We start from the raw sequence: 25,978 nt of genomic DNA, 5'->3' as shown, positions 1-25,978 counted from the left end.
CAAGGACTTCAGTGTCTGGTACCTTATCCTGCCAGGTGATCCTCAGAATCTTCCTAAGACAGTTCAAATGAAAAGAAACCCTAACCCTAAATATGCTTGATTCTAACCCTAAATAGAAATGATTCAGTTTTCTGGCATGGTGCTGATAGACTGTCCATGTTTCACAAGCATATAAACAATGAGGTCAGCACAATAGCTCTGTATACCTTCAGTTTGGTAGTCAGTCTAACACCTCTTATCTCCCAAACCTTTCTTCTGAGCCTCCCAAACACTGAGCTAACTCTGGCAATGCGTGCATCAACCTCATTGTCAACGTGTACATCCCTGGAAAGTATACTACCAAGGTAAGTGAACTTATCCACAGCATTTAAAACTTCTCCATTTGTTGTAACTGATGGTTCCACGTGTGGATGGTGTGGTGGTGGCTGATGGAGCATCTGTGTTTTGGGAGCGTGGGGTGTGTTCAGGGAGGACCAGTACCTTTGATGTGATGGCTGCCCAGACCTTTTTGGGGCTCTTTCCACCTTTGGCATCCACCTGTTCCACCTAACTCTCACTTGTGGCTCCAAGAAGCTGCAGCATGCAGAGCCGCCACACTTGGGTAAAGTTTTGGCAGATGGGCCAAACCAGGTTAAGGGTAATCAAGGGTTCTCAAACTCATTGGTGAGTTAGGGGGGGTGTCTACCCCAAGCATGTGAAGAGTTCATCTGGTGGAATGGGTGGATGAGAACAATTTGTTCCAAAGGCCATGAAGGCAGATGAAGCAGGAAAGCAGGAGAAATTTACAAGTAGTGAATTGTGAATCAGTCCAAACATTTTCAAAAATTCCAGAATTGCTTAATGATAAAAGGACACTATATTCTCAGAATCACAAAGGAAGGTGCATTATGGGAATCTAGTTCAATTCTATACCCTTCAACAGGCAGCAAGCATTTATTAAGCAATCCCCATTACAACCTATGGGACAAGCCTGGAGATCTTGAACTTTGTAAGTGCTGTTGCTGTTACTAGCTAGTAGAGGCAGCAGTGTTGTAGTTTAAGATTACCGGCAAGTCACTTGACATTTCTAATCCCTACTTTCCTCAGCAGTCAAATGGGGGACAATACCTGTAAATATTCAAATAACAAGCTATTCAAAGCACCTTGCAAAACCTTCAGGCCAGTTACTAATTGTGACCTTGCGCACACCTTTTAACTTCCCTGGGCCTGTTTACTCAGCTGGAAAATGAGAAGGTTTGGAAAGAAATCTTAAAGTCTTCCTCCCCCTTCTAAAACATTATTCTAACAATACTCTGTCTGGAGTTTGTATCCATTCCCCTTCTCCCTCTGCTACAATGTTTCTTTTCTCCTTCAGGAGACTCGCTTTGCTACTTGTTTCTAATTTAGAGTAACATAATCGGACAGCAATCGCAGAAGGAAGAAACGCTCGAGAAAATAAAACTGAAACGTCTAGGAAACCAGAGTCCGAAAACCCCAACCATCCTCGGGCTGGTCCTCCCACAGTGACACCTGCAAAAAGAAGACACTGAGGTTGCCCACGGCAATTGGTGGAGCGTGCGACCGGTGTGCGTTGCATGCCGGGAGTGGTCCGTTCGTAGTGGCAGCCGTCCAGCACCTCTCCAGTCTGCAAAGCTGGGCGCGGTCTCCGGCGCCGGCGCAGGCGCAGGGAGGAGGAGGAGGGGGACGGAGGAGGAGAAGAGGGAGGAGCGAGGGTCGCGGGGCGCGTTCCAGGCTCCGCCCCTGCGCCTCTTCGATCTCACAATCATCGGAGCACGAGGCGGGGCAGGGCGCCGCGTCCCGGGCGGAGGCGGCGGTTGCCACCGCCCCCTTCCCCCCTCGGGCTGCTGGCCATCCGGCTTGGGCCAGTCATGGCTCCCCGTTGAGGGGGAGGCGGAGGGAACCGGGGCGGGGCCGGGCCGCCCCGGGCGAGGGGCGGGGAGCAGCCTCGGGCTTCTTTTCCGCTCCGCATGTGCGGCGGCCTCCGCTGGGGAGTCGAGTTCGCTTACCGAGTGTCGCCTCCCCTGCGTACCCCTCTGCGACAACCATGTCGCTGAGCGCGACCGACTCCGCCGTGGCCTCGGTGCCCAACGGAGAGTGCGGCCACCCCTTGGCCCCGCCGGGAGGGAACCGAGTGACGGTGGTGCTGGGCGCGCAGTGGGGCGACGAGGGCAAGGGGAAGGTGGTGGATCTGCTGGCGCAGGACGCCGACATCGTTTGCCGCTGCCAGGTGAGACCGCGGGCCGGGAGGGAGGCAGGAGGGAACGGGGCCGGGGTCCTTTGCGCCCTTTCCCCGCAGGCCCCCTGAGGCGCGGCCCCTGCTCCTTCTCGCCGGTCCGCTGGGAAAATGGCGGGAGAAGGGGCGCGGGAGCCTCCGGCCGGCCGGGGGCCCAGGTTTCTGTGAGGAGGCGCCAACCCGAGGGCGGGCGGGGCAGAGGCCTCTTGTGGGCGCAGGACTGGGCGCGGTTCGGGTCGGGCGGCGGCCGCGTCGTGGGCTCTCCCTGGGGACCCCCAGCCCACTCTCTTCGCGGACTCTCTCGTGGATCACCAGGGGAAAATGTATCGCCGGTCTGTGAAAAGGAACAATCAGATCCCTAAAGTGGCATGTTCCCATTGCACGTTTAGTTCTCCGAATGACTTTTGGAGTTAATTTATCCCTTTTTGTGCCGAGTTGGACCCCCTTGGGAGGTCTGATGAAACCAAGGGATTCCCTTCTCCCTAGAATACCTTCTGATGCACAAAATAAAGAACGCAGCATTACACAGGAAACTATATTGAAGTCTTCATTTATCCAGAAAATCTGGAAACCCAGGCAAGAACCCGTGCCCTGAGGGGAACGAGTCTAGGTCGTGTACGTTCCTTCCGAGACACGTGGTCTTTAAGGGTGCCTTCTCTGTGTTTTGCTTTGAAGGTGCATAGGGAGAGCTAGGCCTATTTAAAGGCTGCCAGCTGCTGAAGCACAGGGACTGGGTTTATTGTATTTCCCCTTCAGATCACCGCATCCTGGGCTAATTCACCTTTCACTTAATAGGGACTTAATAAAGGTTTTCTGACTAACAGGTCTGCCAGTGCCAGTTCCCCAGAGTTTATCCTTGGCCATCTGATTAGGCAGCTGGGCACTGAGTGATGACTGACTAGGAGTCAGGAAACCCGAGTTCAGATTCGACCCTTACTATTTTGACCCTGAGCGAATGACTTAACTTCTTTCTTCCTTAATTTCCTCAATGGTAAAATGGGGATAATAATAGCACCTACCTTACAGAGTCTTTTTTGAGGATAAAATGAGATAATATTTTGTAGATATTTACCAACTTCCTTATTGCCTCTCCCATCCTTTCCCTAACAGAAACTTTAAGACTAAAGTCATGTTTTAGGAAGTAAAAAGTGATTTTGTGCTAGGAGACTTATGCATAAGCTTATTGGAACCAAAAGATTTGGGCCAAATTCCAGCTTTGCCAGTTACTAACCTGCGTGTCCATAGGCAAATTGCTTCTCTAAAGGGTCTGTTTTTCATCTGTAATATAAGGAAATGAGCTAAAACTTGTCTTCGAAGGTCCCTGCTAGCTCTAAATCTTAAGTGAAACTTCCACTGTCCTCCTATTAAACTGAAAACAACTGGAACAAGCAGAGTTAAAGTCAATAAACGTTAAGTGCCTCCTTTGTGCCAGGCACTGTGCTGAGTACTGGGAATCAGAAGAAAGGCCTAAGATAGTCCTATCCGTAAGCTCACAATCTATTAGGGAAACATCATATTAAAAAAAAACCAAAAACAAATGGGGGGAGGGAGGTTACCCTGTTGTGGGGGGGCATGATGAAGTCATGCAGCCATGATAGGAAATGATCTGAGGAAGTATGAATTTCCTGATCTGATTTCATCTTGCAGAATGATTGGTTTTTGGAGTTTGATGAAGGCCAGGAAAGGAACCAGGTGGAAAATGAGGAGAATTACCTTAGTGCTATCTTTAAATGGGAGGAGCTCCCAGACAGCCACCAGATTGAGGGGCCCCATTGTCAGAGTTTGCTGAGGAGGTGGGACAATCAAATAAAAGCTAAATGTTAATAATAGTTAGTGGTTGTATAATGCTTCTACGGTTTGTGAAGTGGTTTACATAATTGAAATTGTTTCTTAGTATCAACACCCTGCCAAGTTTAGGAAGAGAGTATATTAGTATCTATTTGGCTAGGAAATAAAGCCTATCAAAAGAGAAGGCAAGCAAGGATCTGCCTCTTATAACCATTACTGCTTCATAAATGGTTAATTAGAGGTACCAGGTTGGAAATAGAAAAGTTAGATAAACGTTGGTAAGTTGAATTATTGTGGAGGGGAACAGCAGGCTAATCTTAATTCTGTTACTAACTTAAGTGCTTTACTCTTCAGTAAACTTGTTTTTCTCCTTACAGTTTTGAAGATCTATTGAATTAAATCTTTATAGTTTCCTGACCTAAATATAAATGAATCACATGTACTCTTTACCAACCATTTTAAAGTGATATTAGCTTCCTAGTAGGTCTTTGAAAGTAAAGCTCCCTATAAAAAAGTGCAGGTTAAAAGTACTGGGAAATATTCTGGTCTGATATTTAGAATACTTTCCACATTCCCCACTGTAAGTATTACCATGATTTTAGAGGCAGTGATAGATCACTGGACTTGGAATCAGGAAACCTTGGGTTAAAAATGAAATGGAAACTTTTCAATTAAGTAATGATTTGATAAACACCTGTTTATAAGTTCCAGTAATAGACATTAAGAAATACAGAGGAAAAAATCAGTTTGGACTTTTGAAGAGCTTACTTTCTACTGATAATAGAGTAGGGAAGAAAACTTCACAGTTATAAGTAAATAAAAAATAATTTGGGGGTGGTTGGGTAGTAACTTGGAATACTTGTTGTAGAAGGGACTCAACATGGAAAAGAGCTAGAGACTCCAGAAGACAGAAGTAAGGAGAAAGCATTTCAGGCATAGCAGGCATCCTGGATAAAGACTTGGAGGTAGGAGATGGAATGGACCTGTGTGAGGAACATTGAATAAGCCAGTGTAATTGGAATGTAGAGTGAAGGGGCAAGTAATGTGAAATAAGTGTGGAAATGTGGTCTCAGTCCTTAAAGTTCTTGATTACCTCTCTGCAACCTTTGACACTATCAGTCTTTCTCTTCCTGGATACTCCTTCCTCTCTAGGTTTTTGTGATACAACTCTCTCTTGGTTCTCCTACCTATTTTAACACTCTTTAAACAAATCAGTCTTCTTTATTGTATCTTTTGTCTGTATCATGCCCACAAACTTGAACGCCCCTTCAGGATCTGTTCTGAGCCTTCTTTTTTTTCTCTGTGCTATCATGCTATTCCTGTAGGTTCAACTATGTTCCTCTATGTGCATCATTCTCTAGACTCTATATCCTACTTTAATCTTTCTCTTGACCATCTGCAGGGACTAGAGTCCTCATCACTGCCTTTTGAACAAATTGGATAAATAGGCATCACAAAATCAATCTGTCCAAAATAGAACTCACCATCTCCTTCACCATTCTCTTCCCAACTTTCCTTTTACTCTTGAGGTCATCTCCTAGTCATTCATGCTTGCATTTACCTCATTCTGGCTCACTCCTCAGGTTCAGTCTGCTGTCAAATTTATTGACCTTCACAGCATCTATTGTTTGTGTTTGCTTCTCTCTACCTACCCAGCCACCACCCCATGCAGATCATGATCAACTCCTGTCAGGATTATCTCTGTAGCCTACTGCTTGGACTGCTTCCTGGATCAAAGTCTTCCCACTCCAGTTATCTTCCACTCAGCTGCCCAAGTACTTTTTCTAAAGTCTTTCTAAAGTCCAAGAAAGGTCATGTTGTTTGCCTGCTCTGTAAATTCTAGGATCAAATGTAAAGTCCTTTGTTTGGAATCGAAAATCCTTCATAATTTCCCTTTCTAGTTTTCATATACTTTGTTCTCCTTCATGGATTCTGTGATCCAGAAACACTAGTTTATTTGCTATATTGTTCACCCATATCCTGTCTAAAAACCCTTACTGTGCTCCAAGACTGGAATGCTCTCCCTCTTTATGCCTCATCCCCTCCCTTAAGACTCAACTCTAAATATCCTAAAGAGGTCTTTCCCTGTTAACCCTACTGGATAGTACCTTTCCCCTGAGATTACTTTCAATAACATTGTATATTATTTTATGTGTACATAATTAATGTTGTCTCCACCGTTACAATGTGAGCTTTTTGAGAATAGGAACTTTATTTTTGTTTTCTTTTGTATTAGCAGTTCTTAACCAGCTACATAGTAAGCACTTAAATGGCTTGTTGAGTGAATAAAAGCTACACAGGAGCCATAGGAATTTGTATCTTAATTTAGAGGCATTGTATCATAATTTAGAGGCACCTGTGGTATTTAGTAATATCAAAGTTAGCTGAATAAAGGATGGAATAAGGAGGGGAAGAGTCTGGAAACTTAGAAATTAGACCAGTTAGGAGGCTGCTGCAGTTGTGTCTGCTCCTCTTAGTCAAGAACTGGAAGATATGATTACCTAATAAATGTTTGATGTATTTAAAGATTGTGAGAATAGCAGAAATGCCACAAGATTTTAAGAAAAAGCAAATATTTTTTAAGGGAGGAGGAAGGAGAGATCAGTCTGAAAACTTCCATTGAGTTTAATTGTTGAGAAAAATCTAGAATAGAACATTAAAGAGATGATTAGTAGAACCAGTACCTGGCAGGTGAATATGAAGAGCCCAAACAGCTTCATCAAGAACAAATCTTAACTCTCATTTCTACTTTTTGACAGGGTTATTTAACAAGTAGATGAGGGACATACTGTAGGTGTGTTTGCATAAATTTTTTTCCATAAACTTTTGATAACATATCATGCTTTTCTTCTGGAGAAGACAAAAAATATGGATTAATCAATATGATATTTTCTTAGAATGATTTTTATGGGCAATTCAGATGCTTAGAGAAGTTTTTTATAAGTTTGCATCTGGCCATGTCATTTCCCTAGTTAACTCCATTGACTTTCTGGTGTCTTTAGAGTAAAATATAAACTCTGCTCATTTCCAGATTCTTAATATGTTCAAAATGGAACTCATCTTTTCTTCCAAACCCTCTTCTCTTCCTAACTCCCCATTACTGTTGTGGTCACCACTGTCTTCCCAATCAACCAGGTTCCAGTCATCCATGCTTGCCACCCAGAGGTATCCTCCTTACAGGCAGCTAAGTGTGACAGTAGATAAAGCATTGAACTCTTGGAGTCAGGAAAACCTGAATTCAGAACAGCCTCACTTATTAGAAGTGTAATCTTAACTTCCCTGTGCCTCAGTTTCCTCATCTGTACAATGAGACTAATAATAGCACTTATTTCCCAGGGCTGTTGTGAGATAAATTTATAAAGCAGTTTGAGTGATGTATAAATGTTAATCACCACTCTCAAAACTTGCAACCCCCTGCCCTCCAATCCAATCAGTTGCCAATTCCTGTGGTTTTCCCTCTTGATACTGCCACCATCCTAATATATATATATAGTCCCTCACCAACTCATGCCTTGACTACTGCAGTGCATAACCTGCTAGTTGATTTCCCTTCCTCAAGTCTTTCCCCGCTTCAGTCCATCTTCCATTCAGCCTTCAAATTGATTTTCCTTAAAGCACAGATCTGACTGCCATTCTCTTTCCTTTCCCATTCAATCAGTGGCGTCAATATGTAATTCTTTGTTTAGCTTTTAAAGCCCTGCGTAACCTTCCCCTTTATTACCTTTCTAGTCTTCTTATGTTTTCTCCTTCTACACTGATCCAGTGATTTGATCTACTTGATATTCTTTGAACGCTATAGTACATCTCCTAACCCTGCATTTTCACTGGCTGTCCTTCATGCCTGGAATGTGCTCACTCCTTATCTCTGTCTCCAAGAGCCTCTTCATTCAAGATGCAGTTCAGGCATTACCTTTTTTTTTTTTTATGTGAAGTTTTTGCTAATCACCTCAATTGCTAGCATCTTCTTTCTCAGGCTATCTTATGTCAAACTACTTTGTATTTACTTTTAAATGTTATATTTAATACATTCAGTACATAGTTATGTTTTTGTTGTCTTCCTTGTTAGATTGTAAGCTTTTTTCAAATAGGGATTTTTTTCCCATTCTTTGTATTTATGTCCTCAGCATTTATTAGCTGCTTAATAAGAACTTGCTGATTGATTTTTGTGAGTAACTGACAAAGCCATAAGACAGCATGCTCATTAAATTTTCAAATGACACAAAGCTGGGAGGGATAGTTAACACACTGGATGACAGTCAGGATCCAAAAAGACATCTACAGACTGGAGCATTGACCTGCATCTAATTAAATTCAGTGGAGAGAAATTTATGTAAAGCCTTTGACACCTGGATACAAAAATCTATTTAAGTATAAGGCATGGTTAGATGGTAGTTTATATGAAAAAGATCTGAGGGTTTCATTGGACAGCATGTAGCTTAGAAGGTCAGTTGGGAAGTGGCAGCCTAACAAGGTAATTAATGGGTTCCATTAAGAGAAGCATAGCTTCAGGGAATAGGAAGGTGATAGTCCTATGGTACTTTGCCCTTATCAGACCTCATCTGAGCATGTGTTCATGGCTTGGCACACCATGATGAAAAAGTACTTTGATAAGCTGAAGAGCATCTAGAGGGAGGGCAGCCAGGATACTTAAGCGTGCCATAGAAGAATCATATGAAGGAATTGGGCATGTGTAGCCTGCAGAAGATTTGGGGATACACATGATAACTGATAGCTGTCTTATCTGTTTCATTCTAGAAGGTTGATCAAGAAGTACTGAGTGACCAAAAGAAAAGCTTCCTAACAATTAGATATCCATAAGTGCAATGGGCTTCCGTGAGAGGTAATGGATTCCCCTTCCTTGGAGGTCTTCTAGGAGAGACTGAATGATCATTTGTCAGATGTTTTATAGTGGGGAAATGAAAATGTCTGGATTTGGCTAGATGGTTACTGAGGGTCTGAACTAAAGTAGTGGCTATGAAAGGGATGGATGAAAAAGGTATGAGAGCAGACTCAACCAAACTTGGCAACTGATAGGATATGGGAATAAAGGGGAGAGGAAGGGAATTGACTCCAAGTTTGTGAACTTGAAGGATGGGGAGGACCTTTCCGCAGAAGATGAGAAGTTCAGAGAGCTGCATTGTGAGGTGACTGTTTTGGACATATTAAGTTACTTGCAGGACATCTGGGGGGGGACATCCAACGGGCAGTTGATATGTCACTGAGAGAAGATGCATAGGACTGGAGAGGCTAAGGATAGTATCTTTTGAGAGAAGGCAAGTTTTCTGGTGCAAGAAGTTGAAAGCTATGAGAGTAGTTTATATTCTAGGATGTGTTTAATACCTGTGTCTTCTAGCAAATTAGTTGAAAACCTTTATGTGTCTCAGACAACAATTTTCTAGAATTTTTAGAAATCATAGGTAAGTTAAGAGTTCTCTTAACTGTAGCTGACAGAAGCACATCTCTCTAGTTAAAAGAACAAAATGAATGAACAGTCATTTTTTTCCCTTAGTTGAATCGGACCCTAGCTATCTGGATGTGTCGAAGCCCCTACAGAGCAAGAAAAGGAATAATGGGGAATTTTTTAGTTGTACATTTTACATTTTAAAATGTGATTTAATATTGTATTTAGGTGCTTCCCCCTGATATTCAAGTTCTCAGGTGTTTATCTTGACCTGGGTTCATCTCAGAGGCTCAAAAAAGTTGCCATTTCCTTTAGGTTTTTTTTTTTTTTCTGTGTATCAGTATCTTGGACAGAAAATTGGTTTTTAAAAATGTTACTTGACTAGGATGTTATCTAATATTAGTGATATTTGGTCACTTATCTACTTCAATTTAGTGAACATATATAGTGGACTTAAATTGTAGTGAACTTGAGACAAGCTAGATGAATTTAATTCAGAGTCACAGACCATACACTTAAAATTAACTGGACTTCTCAAGTCATATAACAGAATTTAATAATTGGTTATATCAGAATGTGACCTGTATTGAGATAAGCCTTGGTATATTGTGTTGTTAAGTTTTCCCCTTAAGGATCAGGGTGGTGTGAGGGTTAGGTTTACTTTGATTTACTCAAATGCCCATATCTTAGTTTTTATATTCATTCAGTAAGTATTAAATTGTGCACTGTGGCACATAAACCAGTACAAAGGTAAAGAATACGAAGACAAAAGTCAAACAGTCTTTGCACTCCAGGAGTTCACAGCCTATCTGTGGAGACAACCTATATATTTATGTGTAGACAAGGGACTTTGAGAAAGAGGGGAAGCACTGATAGTTGAGGGGGATCAGGAAAGACTTTATGCTGGAAGATGATACTTGGAATGACCTTTGAAAGAAATGAAGGATTCAAAAATTTTCAATGATATTCGTATATGACTTTTTTTTCTTAAATGGGGAGATTTTTAAAAAGTAAGCAGTAGATAGATGGCCATGTGTTCCACTCATATATAGTAGGCATTATGGAGAGATAAAAGGAAGACCCCCATCCCCTGTGAAGCACGTGTTGCAATATGTGGACAAGAGTAGCACAAAATGAGCAGGTATAAATAGGGACCTGGGAGAAAAGTCCACGTGGGTGGATACAGGATAAAAGTGCCTTTGAGGAGTCTTAAGGGGAATATAAAGAAAGGTAAATATGACTAATTCTTCCCACAAGGATGTTATCAAGTATTCTTTGATTTTACAAAAATCAAATAACTTAAGCAAAATAGATGCTAAATGGATGAGAGACAAATTCAAAATATTGTGAGAATTCTAAGTAAGGGAAAGACAAGCCCCTTCAAGAAAAGGCAGCATTTGTGTTTGACCAGAGAAAGCAAGTGTTTGTGGTTGGTTTCGAAGGAGTAGAATTTCAGCAGTTAGACTTGGGGGGAGGGGTGTTAGGAATCTGTGGATAAAACTGAAGTAAATGTTGAAGAGGTGGGAAAGCTTGAAAGAGGTTTTCAACAAAGCATGGAGTAATATGAAAAGTTTGGAAAGGTAAGTTGAAGCCAGATTATGGAGGGCCTTGGATGCTTCCTTAAGGGGTTTAGATATTGTTTTCCTTAAGTCAGGATGAGGAACTTGTTGAAAAATTTTGATCATTTGAGAGTTGTGCAGTAGAAAATTGTAGGGGAGTGAGACTAGAAAGGAGACATGCCAGATTCTGCATGAACTCCTGGACTTGTTGTCCATGGGGTTTTCTTGGTAAAGATACTGGAGTGATATGCCATTTCCTTCTCAATGTATCCCCATTTTACAGATGAGGAACTGAGGCAAATAGGAGTTAAGGGATTAGCCACGGGTCACACAGTTAGTGTGTGTCTGAGGCCAGATTTGAACTCATTATCTTCTTGGCTCCAAATCCAGTGAACCACTATCTACTGCACCATCTGGTTAGCTTCCCTAATGTTGTGTAGTCAAGAATTTATGAAAGCCTGGACTAGGCTGGTTACAAAGAGAATGGAAGGGAAGGAGAAAGGAGGGGGTAGAAAGAAAAAAAGAATGATTGAGAAAGATTGTAGAGAAGAGTGAAGGAGATAACAAATATTTTGAATCTGGGTGACCAAGAGAATTGGTGATCTGATTCAAAATAATATCGAAGTGAGGAGGAGCAGATTTAGAGGATAGAATGAGTAATTTTGAACATGTTGAGTTTGGAGTTTTTTGAGTATATAATCTTAAACATGATGTTTTTTTTTTTTTCCCCTCTTCCCTTCAGAAGGAGCTTGAAGAGAATCTAGCAGTGGTGGGGAACCTGCAGCCTCAAGGCCTCATGTGGCTTTCTAGATCCTTGGGTGCAGCCTTTTGATTGAGTCCCAAGTTTTACAGAACAAATCCTTTTGTTAAGGGGTTTTGTCTTGTGAAGTTTGGATTCAGTTAAAGGGCCATACTTGAGGACCTAGAGGGGCTACATGTGACCTTGAGGCTGCAGGTTCTCTACCCCTGCTAGAGTTTTAGGAAAAATACAGTAAGTGGGGGTGGGGTTCAAAGAAGGAAACTTAAGGAAGAAGTTAGAGCCCTAGAGGAATGAGGAAGGAAGTGGTCAGCAGTGTGAAATACTGCAAAAAAAAAAAAAAAAAGCTGTTGGAAGATATGTGAATTAGTCCAGCCATTCTGGAAAGCAATTTGGAATTCTTTTGACCCTGACAACATGCTGCTGGGTTAACCCCCTTCCCAAGGTGCCACATTCCAGAAGAAAGATTTCATGTGTACCAAAATATTAATAGTAGAACTTTTTTTGGTAGTAAAAAGCTGGAAACAAAATAGAAAATGGCTGAATAAGTTGTGATATATGAAAGCAATAGAAAACTTTTGTGTTGTAAGAAATGACAACCCTCTACTCAGTAATCTCCAGTGGCTCCTTATTGTCTCCAGGAGCAAATATAAAATCCTTTAGCATTCAAAAGCCCTTTATATCATTGGTGATCATCCCTCTACCTTTCCAGTCTTCTAACTTTTTACACTGCTCTCCATATGCTCTTCCATCCCTGACATTGGCTTCTTTGCTTTTCCCCTGAATAAGACACTTTCATCTCTTGATTCTGGGAGGTTTTTTTACTGGTTGTCCCCTGTGCCTGGAATGCTTTCCTTCCTCATTCCCACTTTTTGGCTTCTTTGGCTTCCTTCAAGTCCCAGCTAAAAACTTACCTTCTACAGGAATCCTTTCCCAATCACTCTTTAATACTAATACTTTCCTTCTGCTGCTAATTTCGTACTTGTCTTGTATTTAGCTTGTTTGTACAGAGTTGTTTGTGTGTTGTCTCCCTCATTAGATTTGTTAGTACCTCATGGGCTGCAACTGTCTTTTGCTTTCACTTTATATCCCCATTACTTAGCGTGGTGCCTTGCAGTAGCAGACACTTGGTATATGCTTATTGACTGACTGATGTACAAAAACTTGTAAACCCTGATGCAGAGTGAAGTAAGCAGAATCAGAAAAATAGCAACTACATTAATATACATGAAAGGCTTGCTGTTTGTCCTTTATTCTTGAAGAGGACCATGGCATCAGAGAAATGACGCCATGACATGTAGTGAATTGAATTTAAGTGAGGTAGGGCTGTGCAGAATCATCAACCTCACTTTCACCTCCAGAGCCATCTGGATCTAGTGGCAAGATATAGATCAGGACAACCAGAGATGGCCCAGAATGCAGTGGGCCATCTTGGCCTTTTCAAGCTAAGGTGTTTAACAGGTCTCAATTTTACTCAGGCAGTATCCATTCATGATTAAGGCTAAGTAAGAATAAGGCTAAATAAGAAGAGGCAAAGAATGGCCTCTTTTTTTAAAAAAAATGAAAGGCACACACACAAAAAGCCACAAACTACAGTTGTGTGGGCCAATCTTGGCCTTGGAGAAGCAGTGAAGAAATGTACCCTCCTTCTCCTAGCTGCCTAACGGAGTTTGCCATCACACTACATTAGTGTTGGTTGGTTTTGCTTAGTTCCCTTTTGTTATAAGGGAATGCTTTTGTGGTATTCTGAGAGAAAAGGCATTTGGATTTGCCTGTTTCAAACACTGGTTTGGAGTTGAACCTGATGTTAGGTAAGAAAGTATAGACTATTGTACTTTTTAAAAAGCTTTAGCTGGATCAGTTTGACAAATGCAGTACTTAGTTTAAGAGTATTTCATTCCTTCCCTCTTTCCTTTCTTCCCTCTTTCTTTCCACAGGGATTCATTTCAGTCTACAAACACCTATTATGTGCTAGCTTCATAGATCATAGATCTAAAACTGGAAAAGACCTTAGAAGTCATATAGATGAATCCCCTTGTTTTAAAGATGAAAAAACTGAAGCACAAGAATATGGAGGCTTACTTAAGATCACACAGGTAGCATGCCACAGTTAGTAGTATCAGAGGCAGGATTTTGGAGCCAGCTTCTCCATAGTCAGGCACTTTCCACTGCTTATAATACAAATATGAAAACCAGGCTTACCTTCAGTTTTAAGGTTATGTTGTTAAATAATAAAAAGGACTTATGGGGAAAATGATTGACAGAACCTTTTAATCTTAGATGTTCTCTGAGGTTCACTCCTTTGGTATTTCCCTCTTTTCTCCACCCCCACCTCCTATCTGGTCCGTTGACAAATCCTATCTTCTTTACCTCCATTATAAATCACATCCATCCCTTTCCTTTTTTGAAAAAAAATCTCCTTTCCCCCCTATACTAGTTATTTGGTAAATTTTACTATTAATGAGTTAATAAGTTATTAATAGTAAGAACTAGGGTGGTATAGTAAATAGAGTACTGAGCTGGTAGACAGGAAGACCTGAGTTAAAGTCACTTAGGCTCCATTGCTTAAAGCACCTTTCTAACTCTCTTAAGTTGTAGAGAAGGTCTCAACCTCCATTGGTAGAGGGAGTTTTTTCATCTGGGAATTCTTAGTACACAGATTCAAGGTCTCGTCAAACTGACAGAACAGCTGGTTAGGGTTTGAAGGGAACTTCCAAGAAGATATAGACAACTGTGAAGTGACTAAGCTTACCTTTTTTTAATTGCCAAAGTCAAACTTAACAGATAGTACAGTGCTAGTATAGATGAATGTTCTTGAAATATTTCTTTGAGGGAGAGGCAAGGCCAAGACAGTGAACAGAACAAGCTATGGAAGAAATCTACTTAGAGTGGGGAGTAAAATGAAGCTTGGTATCTAAGGCTTTTGTGAAAGAGTGCCCCTTGTTTTTGTCTCTGGATCTTCCCAGGGAGGCCTATTTCACTGGGTCCAGTCTGAACCAGGCACCTGTGGCTTCTGTTTTGCTTCTGCAACTTCCCAATGAGTACTGCTTCATAGGGATCCAGTCCTGGCTAGCCTGTACAGCCTTCCCCCTGAGACATTTCAAGATGTCCTGAATTTAGCCTGTCTATCTATGCCTTCTGCCTTCATCTCTGTATCAGCCCCAATTCAGCCATTCTCCTTTGACTTCCTTGTTCCTAACTTCCTAGGATGCCTTAATCTTGTATCTTGGCCTCAGGACCTCTAGCTTTTGTCTTTCCCCCAAACCACCTCCAGTGTTCCTGAGGGTATTTCCCGAGCAGATCTACCTTAAATTGCCAGTTCCTGCTTCCTGTCCACTCCTCTAGGCTGTGTGTCTTCATCTGCTTATTCCTGTGTTGATGTGAGCCTCTTTCACCTCAAAGGACTCAACAGAGGAGTTCAACTACTGTCACAAGGTTGATCATTGAGGGAAGACAGTCTAATCATTTTCCTTCCTCCCTGGATTTCTTCTCAGTCACTGAAAATGTGCATGAATCTTTTTTTCTCAAAGGTTAGTATTCTACTCTGTCATAATCTTCCCATCCCAGTCATTCCAAACCCCTGGCTGGGATCATACAAATGCCATTTCTCATCCTTTCACTTCTTATTCTCTTATGCCCGTTCCATTCTCCTCAACCTGTCTAACCACATGCCACTCCACATCTAACCATTCTGTTGTTTGAAATGTCTGCTCCATAGTTAAGAAACTTGCTTTTTATCTTAAACTTTTTTCTTTTTTATTCCTTCCATCTTCTTGTACTTCCTAAGACCTAGTTTCATCCTAAGATGTGGTCCTTCTAATTGCATTTCCTAGCATTGGTTACCCCAGAAAACTCTAGTGGCTCCGAATCCCTTCTAGAATCAAATACAAATTTCTCTATATTTCAGAGTCCTTCACAGCCTAGCATTCTTGCCCCCCCACTTTTCCATTCTTTTTTGTATCTTGTTCCCTACCACTCTGGCTTCCTTGACATTCCTCAAACAAGTCACAAAATCTTTCAGCTCTTCCAAGTTTTGCTGACTGTCTCCCATTCCTGAAATGCTCTCCCCCCTCATCAGAACCTCCTGACTTTCCTGGCTTCTGTCAAGTCCTAACTAAAATCCCATTCTCTATAAGAATCCTTTCCTGAAACTTCCTTAATTATAGTGTCTTCCCTTTATTAATTATTTCTCATTTTTTTCCTATGTATAGCTTATTAGGACATATTTGTTTGCTTGTTGTCTCCCATTAGATTGTGAGCTTCTTATAGGCCTGAATTTAAGATTAAGTAGGGGATTAATAAATTCTTATGAACTTTGAACCTGATCTATAATATAAACTCTTGAACTACTGCAATTTACCTCAGTCTTTCTTTGAGAGCAGGAAAAATAAACCACATGCTGTGATTCTTCTATGTTACAGAATTGGATTCTTGGTAACATAATTCTTTAGATAATTTATTTCTCTTCATGTTTATTATGCTTTAGAGTATGTGTGTGTATGTGTGTATTATACACACATAATTATACACATATAATACACACATACATGTGATCTATTATCTATTGCTATTGGTACTGTTACCATTACTAATACTGATATTCTGAAATAAATATGTACAGGTCAACAAATATTTTCCAAATAGCCACATGGTATACTTTACTAAGTATTTGAAGGTAACCTTTTGTTATTAGATGGAGCTCTTGATCACAAACATTCAAGGTAGTGTTATTGAGCACTTACTACATATAAGGCATTGTTCTGGGCCTATCAGGTATGAGACATAATTTCTTTAGTGCTGACATTAAATTTAGCATGAAAAATTAAAACTATTGTATGACTGCTGTACAAAGTGTTACAAATGTTGGATACGAATTCAGAAGACCTGAGTTTGAGTCTTAGCTTTGTGACCTTGTTAAAAGTCACTAAGAATTTCTGGGTTTTAGTTTTTGTGTTTTTTAAATGAACCAGTTGACTTAGAACCTCAAGATCCCTTTTATTTATAAAGTGTATGTGTATTATCAATCTGCAAGAATTTATTAACCACTCATGTTCTGTGCATTCTATCTGTGTAGTGGAGATACAAAGACAAAAAATGAGAGATTGTATGTAGAACTAAAGGGATAAGATTTTAATAACAGGCGGTCCGAGTTGGAAATTAGGGATTTTTTATTGTTGTTTCAGTTGCGTCCAACTCAGTGATCCCCTTTGGGGTTTTCTGGGCAAAGCTACTGGAGTGGTTTTCCATTGTGTCCCTATTTTACAGATGATTAACTGAGGTAAATAGGGGTTAAGTGACTTGCCCAGGATCACACAGCAAGTAAGTGTCTGAGGCCTGGCTCCAAGCACAGTTCACCACTTGAGCCATTCATTAGGGCAAATTGAATCAGATGGATGTATATCTTATGTACACTTTTGGACCAACCCTTAGATTTTGGCACGTGGAATTTACTGTAACTTTTTTAACCATTTTAAGTGACCTGGAAGCTTTTATTAATTGCTGATAGGATAAATGGTTTGTCTGTATACACATTGTGATTCTCTGAAGATGTAATTTAATTGCCCCTCCAGTTGATAAAATATTCTCTCCATCTTTTGCAACATTGTCTGTTTGTACTATTATGAATACCTTGGAAACTCAGGTATGCCTGCCATCCCCCCTCCCCCAATTTATTAATTTATTTGTTTTCATTTTCAACAATCACTTCCTTAAGTTCCAGATTTTCTCCTCCTCCCTCCCCAAGATAGCATGCAATTTTATATGGGTTCTGTACATACATTCCTATTAAACACATTTTCACATTAGTCATGTTGCATAGAAGAATTAAAATGGATGGAAGAAGCCATGAAAAACAAAACAAAACATAACACAAGAGAAAATGGTCTGCTTCATTCTGTGATCCAGTTCTATAGTTCTTTCTCTGGATGTGGAAGGCATTTTACCTCATGAATCCATTGGGAATTTTTTAGGTCCTTGCATTGCTGTGAAGGGCTAAGTCTATCAGAAAAATTACTCATACACTGTGATTGTTGCTATAACTCAGCATCAGTTCATATAAGTCCTTCCAGGCCTCTCTGAAGTCTTCCTGCTCATCATTTCTTATAGCACAATACATTCATATACCACAAGTCATTCCCCAATTGATGGGCATCCCCCTGATTTCTGTTTGTCATTTCTTATAGCACAGTGTATTCCATTACATTCATATACCACAATTTGTTCAGCCATTCCACAATTGATGGGCATTCAGTTCTTGGTCACCACAAAAAGAGCTGCTATAAATATCTTCATACATGTGGGTCCTTTCCCCATTTTTATGATCTTTTTGGGATACAGCCCTAAAAGCCGTATTGCCGGATCAGAGGGTATGCACATTTTTATAGCCCTTTGGGCATAGTCCAAATTGCTCTTCAGAGTGGTTGGATCAACTCATAGCTCCACCAACAATGAATTAGTGTTCTAACTTTCCCACATCTCCAACATTTATCATTTTCCTGTTTTGTCATGTTAAGCCAATCTGATAGGTATGATGTTATACCTGCCATTCTTTTGGAATTCTCTTTTTGTTTCTAACCAGTGAGTTCTTCCTGACCCATGTCCTAATCTGATAGTTATCAACCACAATTCTAGTAAGTCCAGTTGGTCATTTCTTTAATTTCCATTCCCCCTTAAGGATCAGACAAGGAAGTAATGTAAAGAGGATACTTAGAATGTAGAGCAAAAAGGGAGGGAATCCGTGCTACTTATCAGAGATCATATGTAATGAACCCAGAGTTCAATGGGTGAAAAAATTATGTGCCTGCCCAAAAGGCTAATGTCTGTTCTGCTTTGAGAGGCATAGCATCTAGTTCAAGGGTGGTAGTAACTCCCTATTTTGTCCTGGTAAGGCCATGTTATTTTCAGAAAGCCAAACAGGGAGACGGTAATCAGTAACGTACAAAGAATAAAATATGCTATGTTAGGATTGGTTGAAGGAAGTAGAGATGTTTAGCTTGGAGGAAAGAAGGCTTTGAAGGAACATACTGGCCTACTTCAAGTACTTGTATGGAAGGATTGTATGAAAGGTTTCAAAATTATTATCATTTTTGCCACACAGGGCAAAACTAGGAGCAGTGGACTGATGTTTCAGAGAGGCAGATTTAGGCTTGATTTAAATAAAAACTTTCTAATAATTAGAACTATCCATACATGGAATTGAACCCTTCACGGGCTAATGGAATTCCTTCTTTGAAATTTTTCAGGCACAGGGTAGATGCCACTTTACTGGATTTTATAGAAGGTTGTTTTGTTTTTTTGTTTTTTTTTGCCTTGTTCAGGTTGAATAAGGTGACCTGAGGTTTCTTCAAATCCTTATATCCTATAATCCTTGGAGACATTTCAGTCAACCATACTAACATATTAGGTGCCTACTATGTGACAGGTAACTTCTGAAGTTATAAAGAAATGTAAAAACTGTTCCCTCTTTTCAAGGAACTCACAGTCTAATGGGTGAGAAAACTTCCAAACAACTATGTACAAATGACATACATACATATATATTGTATAAATTGAGGACAGTCTCAGAGACAATCTGGAGAAAGTGAAACTCCAGTCAACTACAGTGGAAAGAAAACAAAGTTATTCTAAATTGTTAATGTTTACTTTATGTAAAGATTATGGATAAGCTTCTTAGAGAAGAAGAGAATTTAGTCGAAACTCAAAGGAAGCCAGGTTAACTAGAAGGCAGAGATGAGGAGGTGGGAGAGAGTTTCAGCCATGGGAATAGGCAAATGAAAAAAAAAGTTCAGAAGCAGGAGAAGAGAGTTTTGTGTGGAAGGAATAAGGAGGCCAGTGTCATGGGATTGCAGAGTACATGAAGGGAAGTAAGAAGACTGGAAAGCTCTTTTCCATTTGCTAGTAAGTAGTTGGGATTAGGATTTTTTTTTAAAGGCAGGTAGAGGTAGGTTTTATAAATCTGAATTATTTACATTTAATAACTTTGCTGTGGTTCCAAAACTTTGAACTCCCAACTGGACAGAAGGTATCATGGTATCCATCATTAATTTTTAATTGTTTTAATGTTCAAAAGATGTGAGCAGCCTTCAGAAGAACAGAACAAGTATTCAGAATTACTAATCAGAAATGCTCACTAAAATAGCTTCATTCCCATCAAATTGGCAAAGATGGAAAAAAATAATATTGGAAATATTCTGAGAAGACAGACATTTTAATTCAATGTTGGTGGAGCTGGAAAACCATTTGGAAGTGTGCAGGAGTTACTATATGTTTTATACATTTTCATCCACTTACCCGAATGGGCCAGTACTCCTAAGAATGATAAGCTACCTCTCCCAAAGTGACATATGTAAAAATATTCATAGTAGTATTGTTTGTAATTATGGATAGCTGGAAACAAACTGTGCCCCCACAATTGGGAAGTAGCTAAACACATTATAGTATATGAAGGTAATGGCATATTTTCTTAAGGGACATAAAATATGAAGGATTCAGAGACATAAAGAAGATGAAATATGTTAAAAGAGTAAAGAAAGTAATGTCACAATAATATATACAAAAACATAAATGAAAACAATCTGGAAAAAGTGAAACTCTGGTCAACTACAGTGGAAAGGAAACACAGCTATTCTAAATTGTTAATGTTTATATTCTTTATGTTAATAGTAAGGAGCAAACATGTATCAATTGTAATTGCTGTGTTAGGGAATTTTGGTTTAACTTTTTTGGGAACGTATGTTGTAGGAGTTGTGGGGTATTGGATATTTGGGAAATGCTTTATTTAAGCAAAGTGTTTATAACAGATTTCATTTTCAGGATCAGTAAAATAATTCCTATTAAAATGTACATTTCAGGGAGGAAACAATGCTGGCCATACAGTTGTTGTGGATTCTGTGGAGTATGACTTTCATCTCTTACCAAGTGGGATCATCAATCCAAATGTCACTGCATTTATTGGTAAATATGTTGTGTTGTCTTAACATTTGGATGGTTAATTTTCTACTTGGAATGCTCAGAAAAATGATTCTGTACTTGTCTTTTGATCCCTTGTAGTATTTGATCACGATACTGATCATCAAGTCGAGATCTAATTTTGTTCCCTTAGTCTCTTTTAGTGTCATTATTTTCATCAAGATCATGAATAGTACCTTTGGAATGCTGTTCGTGCCTGATTGTAATCATTGTCAATAAATTAATTCATTCTTGTGATACCAGAAAGGGTGTAGGAATCATAAAATTTTAGAGTAGAAATGAACCTTAAGGAAAATTTAGGGGAGCCAAGATGGCAGAGTGGGAGCAAGTACTCACTGCTCTAGGACAAACCCCTTCAGATACCTCTAAAAAGAGAATCTGAACAAATTTTAGAGAGTCAGAATCCACTAGGAGAAAGAGTGTGGCAGCTTTCCAGCCCAGGACAGCCTGGAAGGGCGATGGGAAGGATCTGTTGCATGGGGCTGGAGGAGTGCAGAGTACACAGGCTGTACCAGTGTGTACCCCACCAGGTTGGAAGCAGCTGAACGGATCCTCAAACATATCAGCCCAGGATAGAGTCCAGTGGAACTGAGTGAGAGAGAAGTGTAGAACCCCAGGTAATAGCAGCAGCTGCTCCTGAGACTACCAGCCCACAGATTAAATGTCGTAAATCGCCTATTTGAACTTCTGGGAGCCAAGATGGCGGAGTGATCTGTAAATGCTGTCCCCTTCTCCTTGTTGACCTTGAAAAACCCAGAGAATATTTCCCCAGGAAAGATCCTGGAATAGTGGGATTAGCCGAAGGAGTTAACAGTCTCTTAGCCTGTGAGGCTAGGAAAGTTGCAAAGTGGGGAGGGTCCCTCTTGCTGTGGCTGAAGGGGGCCCATGTAGGCCTGCAGCTGTCCCAGACAACTCCACCTCAGGTAACTGGGAGGAGGTCAGGGGGGAGTGGAGCCTGTAAGTGCTCACCAACCACTGAGCCTGCCTGTGCTCTAGTTCAGGAGAGGAGATCTCCTGCAGCCAGACCACCCCTCCCCCATACCTCATGCAGTGAGCTCCAGGATAACTCCGGGGAAACTCAGAAAGACTTCACCTGGCCTCTGCTCTGGCACACCAGCCAGCTCAGCGCCAGGTAAGCTGAAGCATTTTTAGCTTCTAGCTGAAAGAACCAGAGGCCACAATACACAAATCCTCAAATTCCAAGAACAAGAACCATGGAACAGAGTCCTTTATACCCCAGAAGCAGAGATCCACTTTAAAAGCCAGAAAAAAGGCAATCATCATGAGCAGGAAGCAAACCAGAAAAGAAAAGACCATGCAATCTTACTATGGGGACAAGGACCAAAGCACAATACCGAAGAGGTTAGCATTGAGACTGTACTCTCATCTGAAACTTCAGAAGAGAATATGAACTAATCTCAAGCCCAAAGAGCGTTCTTGGAAGAGCTCAAGAAGGATTTTAAAAGCCAGATTAGAGTAGTGGAAGAAAAATTAGCCAATGATTTTAAAAATATGAAAAAAGAATTCACTGAAGAGAATTGCTCCTTAAAAAGGAAAATTGGACAAATGGAAAACAAATACAAAACCTAATTGGAGAAAATAACTCCTTAAAAGGAACAATTGGGCAAATGGAAAAGCAGATGCAAAAGTTACTGAAGAAAGCAATCTATTAAAAATTAGAATTGGGCAAGTAGAAGCCAATGACTCTATTAGATATCAAGAATCAGTCAAATAGATTCTAAAGAATGAAAAAATAGAAGAAAATGTTTTTAAAATATCTCATTGGAAAAACAACTGATCTGGAATGTAGATCCAGGAGAGAAAATCTAAGAATTATTGGTTTACCGGAAAGCCATGAAGGAAAAAAGAGCTTGGACAGTATCTTCCAAGAAATCATCAAGGAAAACTACCCTGAGATCCTAGATCCAGAGGGCAAAATAGTCATTGAAAGAATCCACCAGTCACCTCCTTAAAGAGATCCCAAACTGAAAACACCAAGGAATATTATTGCCAATTTCCAGAACTGTCAAGTTAAGGGGAAAATACTGCAAGAAAATTTAGTCCAAACCCCTTATAGGTATATAGATGAGAACTCTACCCAGAAAGGTTAAGTGACTTGTTCAGAGGTCACTTTAGAAGAATTTATGCTGAAGACTTTATTTGCAATAGCCAGGTTTTCTAAATGGGGAAGAAAAGGGGGGTGGAGTGGGGGAAGAGAAGCTTTTTGGAGAGGTTCTTTTAAGTGGAAAAGATAAGAGGAATCCTTGCAATTGAACATTTAGGAAATCAATGTATCAGTTGGGTCAGCCTGTTATGAGGTTTTGCTTGCTTGTTATAACTTTACCATATCATAAGATTTCTTTTTTACGTTGCCGTGGTCTTATGAATCAGATTTTGAGAAATCTTTTAATTTTCCTCCCTTCTTTTCTCTTGTTACTATGTCCTACCTCTTTATGACATTCTGAGATCAAGGCCATTAGACTCAAGCTGTATAGCCTAGAATGTCTTTTTTTCCATCCTCTACCAGACCTTGACATTTCTTCTTCAGAGTCCTACTAAAAATTCACCATCAACCCAACTGTTGATAAACATCTATTAATTCATCTGAAATACATAGCTACGTTACTTTTCCATGAGGAATTAATGGAAGGGAAGTATTAACAAGTAGCAGTTAATTCTTCTTTAGTATAATTTCAGCTTTGAGTATATTTAAGTACATTCCAATTGTTTGAAAATTGATAATTTATAAAAGGTATATGTAATATTCATAACCAGAATATTTGGCTAACTTATATAACTCATTCCACTATCATTCTAGATAATCAGTTTATTCTACTTAAAAAAATGCAGCTGAGATTGAGTTGTAGTTTAAGTGTTTTTGTTCTTTCAGGAAATGGTGTAGTAATTCACCTACCAGGATTATTTGAAGAAGCAGAGAAAAATGTGCAAAAGGGAAAAGGTAAGAATTAGATCTGTAATAAACTTTATAAAAGGTTTTTTTCAAGATAAAGTGCTGGGTGAATTTGACAGCATCTTATGCATTATTTGAAATATAACTATAGTATAAATTGTAAAATAAAGATTGGTTATCTCATTTAAAATGCTTTTAAGTTATTAGTATCTTAAACTTGTCCTGCTTAAAATAATAACCAATGATAAGATTACAGAAATTGAGATATTATAGCATGAGAAGATGTATCTTGTAGGGGAAAGAAATCATACACATAGATTCATAAAGTCCTCAGATATTTCATCACAGATGCATGGTGTAACCTTGTATTCTCAAAGGTTATGCCAGCTGAGCATCAGCTGTGGCCAGTCCTTTAAGAAAAGTTTGGCAGTAGATTGTTTTCTGAGAACCAGTCCAACTAAGGATAGATGATATTTTAGGAAAGGAAAGTATGGAGGAATGATCATCAGTCTCAAAAATTAAACAGAGGAACAGAAGGATCAGGAGTGAGAAAAAGCTATTGGGCCAACATATTAGCAATTAGGAAGTCATTGAGAGTCATGGAGTTTAGTCATAAACCAAGACCGTTTGTTGGGGGTATTAGCCTGCAGTAAACAAATTGAACAAAGGTAGTATTACAAAGAAATTTGAGTCCTCGGGAGGTTTAAGTGACTTGCCCAAGTCATATATAGGAAGTAATTATCAGGGGCAGGTTTTGACCCCAGATGTTACTATTCCGGAGCCAGTAGCATTTCACACTGTGCTATTACCTCCCAAATAGAGGGATACTTCCCTAACTACCTATTATTTAATTAGTAACCTTATGTTTATTTGCATTTATTGCATTGTATTTATTCTCTTGATTTTTTTTGTGTCTAGTTTGTCTTCCCCAATAGCACATGAGCCCTTGGGGTGTATTGATTGTTTCAAGACTCAAGCAATATCCTAACTTCTAGAAAACACCTTTTCTGATTCTCCCTTCTTATTACTTCTTAAAAATTATTATGTTGTTGTCTAGCTTCCCCACCTCTCACCGCCAAGAAGTAGTAGAACATAAAGCCCATTGAGAGCAGCAACTGCCTTTTGTATCCCTGTTACTTAGCACACTGTGCTTTACATAAAGTAGATATTTTAAAAATAAATACTTGTTGGGTTGGAAGCTGTCAGATAGTCTGGAAGGGTAGGCTGTTTTCCTAACTCTTGCCACTGGTGAAAATGTTTAACCCAGCCTCCACAATGAAATATGAACAGACTGGTATAATTGTGTATGTGGGGTTTAGGGGAGGAGAAGGGAGAAGGACTCCAAAAAGTGGTTTTCACATTGGCAACATTGAAATAAGTATTCTCAGAAACAATTGTAATTTGTGTGAATATGAACTCATAATATCTAAAAGTCATTCACTCTAAAGGAGTCACTCCTTTAAGCACCTGTTAGGGAAAAAAAGACATTTCTTAAGAGTTCAGAAAATTTACCTCCCTTCATAGTTCATGTCTACTTTCTGATGTTAGTTGCTAGGGTAGGGGTTTGGAGTTGCTTTCAAATCTTAGTTATCTATAAAATAACTTATCTATAAAATAAAACAGTTCTAGGTGAGCACTAATATTCATTAATAGCTGCATCATTCTACATTTCATAGGCTATTTGGGGAACTCTTTTAAGGGGAAACTTTAAAAGCACAGTCTTGGGCTTGGTAGGGAGAAACTTCATTCAACTTTTTAAAACAACCTTATAAAACAAATATTTGATCTAAGTCTGACTTTTTCCTCTTTTTTTGTTGCCTCTAGGTCTTGAAGGTTGGGAAAAACGGCTTATAATTTCTGACAGAGCTCATATTGGTAAGTGGAGCATTATTGCATTTAATTTTGTTCATGTTATTTAAGGAATTAATTGTTTAAAAGCACTTAGTGATAATTTGTTTTCTTTTATAACTGGAACCTCTTTTAACCTTCATGCTATGTCTGGTATTATTTTAAATATCTAACTCTTGATTATCATTGGTAGTAGGTTATAAGACTAGCATGGGTTATTCAAAGTCCCAATATAAAAAATCCTATGAAATTTATGATCGTTTGATAAAGACTGAAGTAAATTTTAACTATTGTGGACTACAGAGGTTAAGCAAAAGACAGGAACATCTTTAAATTAACTTAAGAGAACCCTTTTCAAAACATTTGCATACAATTTGTTGCTTATCAAAGATACTTTTGTATCATCTCCCAAGTAACACTTGAGATATCCCATATATAGCACTTGTAATATCAGTTCTGGGTAACTTCTGTCGTCTGATATTTTTGCTACTCCTCCCAAACTGTTGGAAAATCA

At 39.6% G+C, this 25,978-nt stretch overlaps 1 protein-coding gene across 1 annotated transcript in view; it reads left to right on the top strand.

The window, feature by feature from the left end:
* Window positions 1-1,684: 1,684 nt before the first annotated feature.
* Window positions 1,685-25,978, top strand: part of ADSS2 (adenylosuccinate synthase 2) — a 52,145-nt gene continuing 27,851 nt past the window's right edge. Inside the window, exons 1-4 of the mRNA XM_072647628.1 lie at window positions 1,685-2,227; window positions 20,588-20,690; window positions 23,596-23,664; window positions 25,441-25,491. Coding sequence (XP_072503729.1) covers window positions 2,045-2,227; window positions 20,588-20,690; window positions 23,596-23,664; window positions 25,441-25,491 — 406 coding nt within the window. The 5' untranslated portion in view covers window positions 1,685-2,044. The remainder of the gene's footprint in view (window positions 2,228-20,587; window positions 20,691-23,595; window positions 23,665-25,440; window positions 25,492-25,978) is intronic.

The sequence above is a fragment of the Notamacropus eugenii genome, chromosome 2, assembly GCF_028372415.1.
Source record: "Notamacropus eugenii isolate mMacEug1 chromosome 2, mMacEug1.pri_v2, whole genome shotgun sequence".
Lineage (NCBI taxonomy): Eukaryota > Metazoa > Chordata > Mammalia > Diprotodontia > Macropodidae > Notamacropus > Notamacropus eugenii.
Note: the sequence above shows the minus strand (reverse complement) of the source record. Positions and strands in the feature narration are given on the sequence as shown.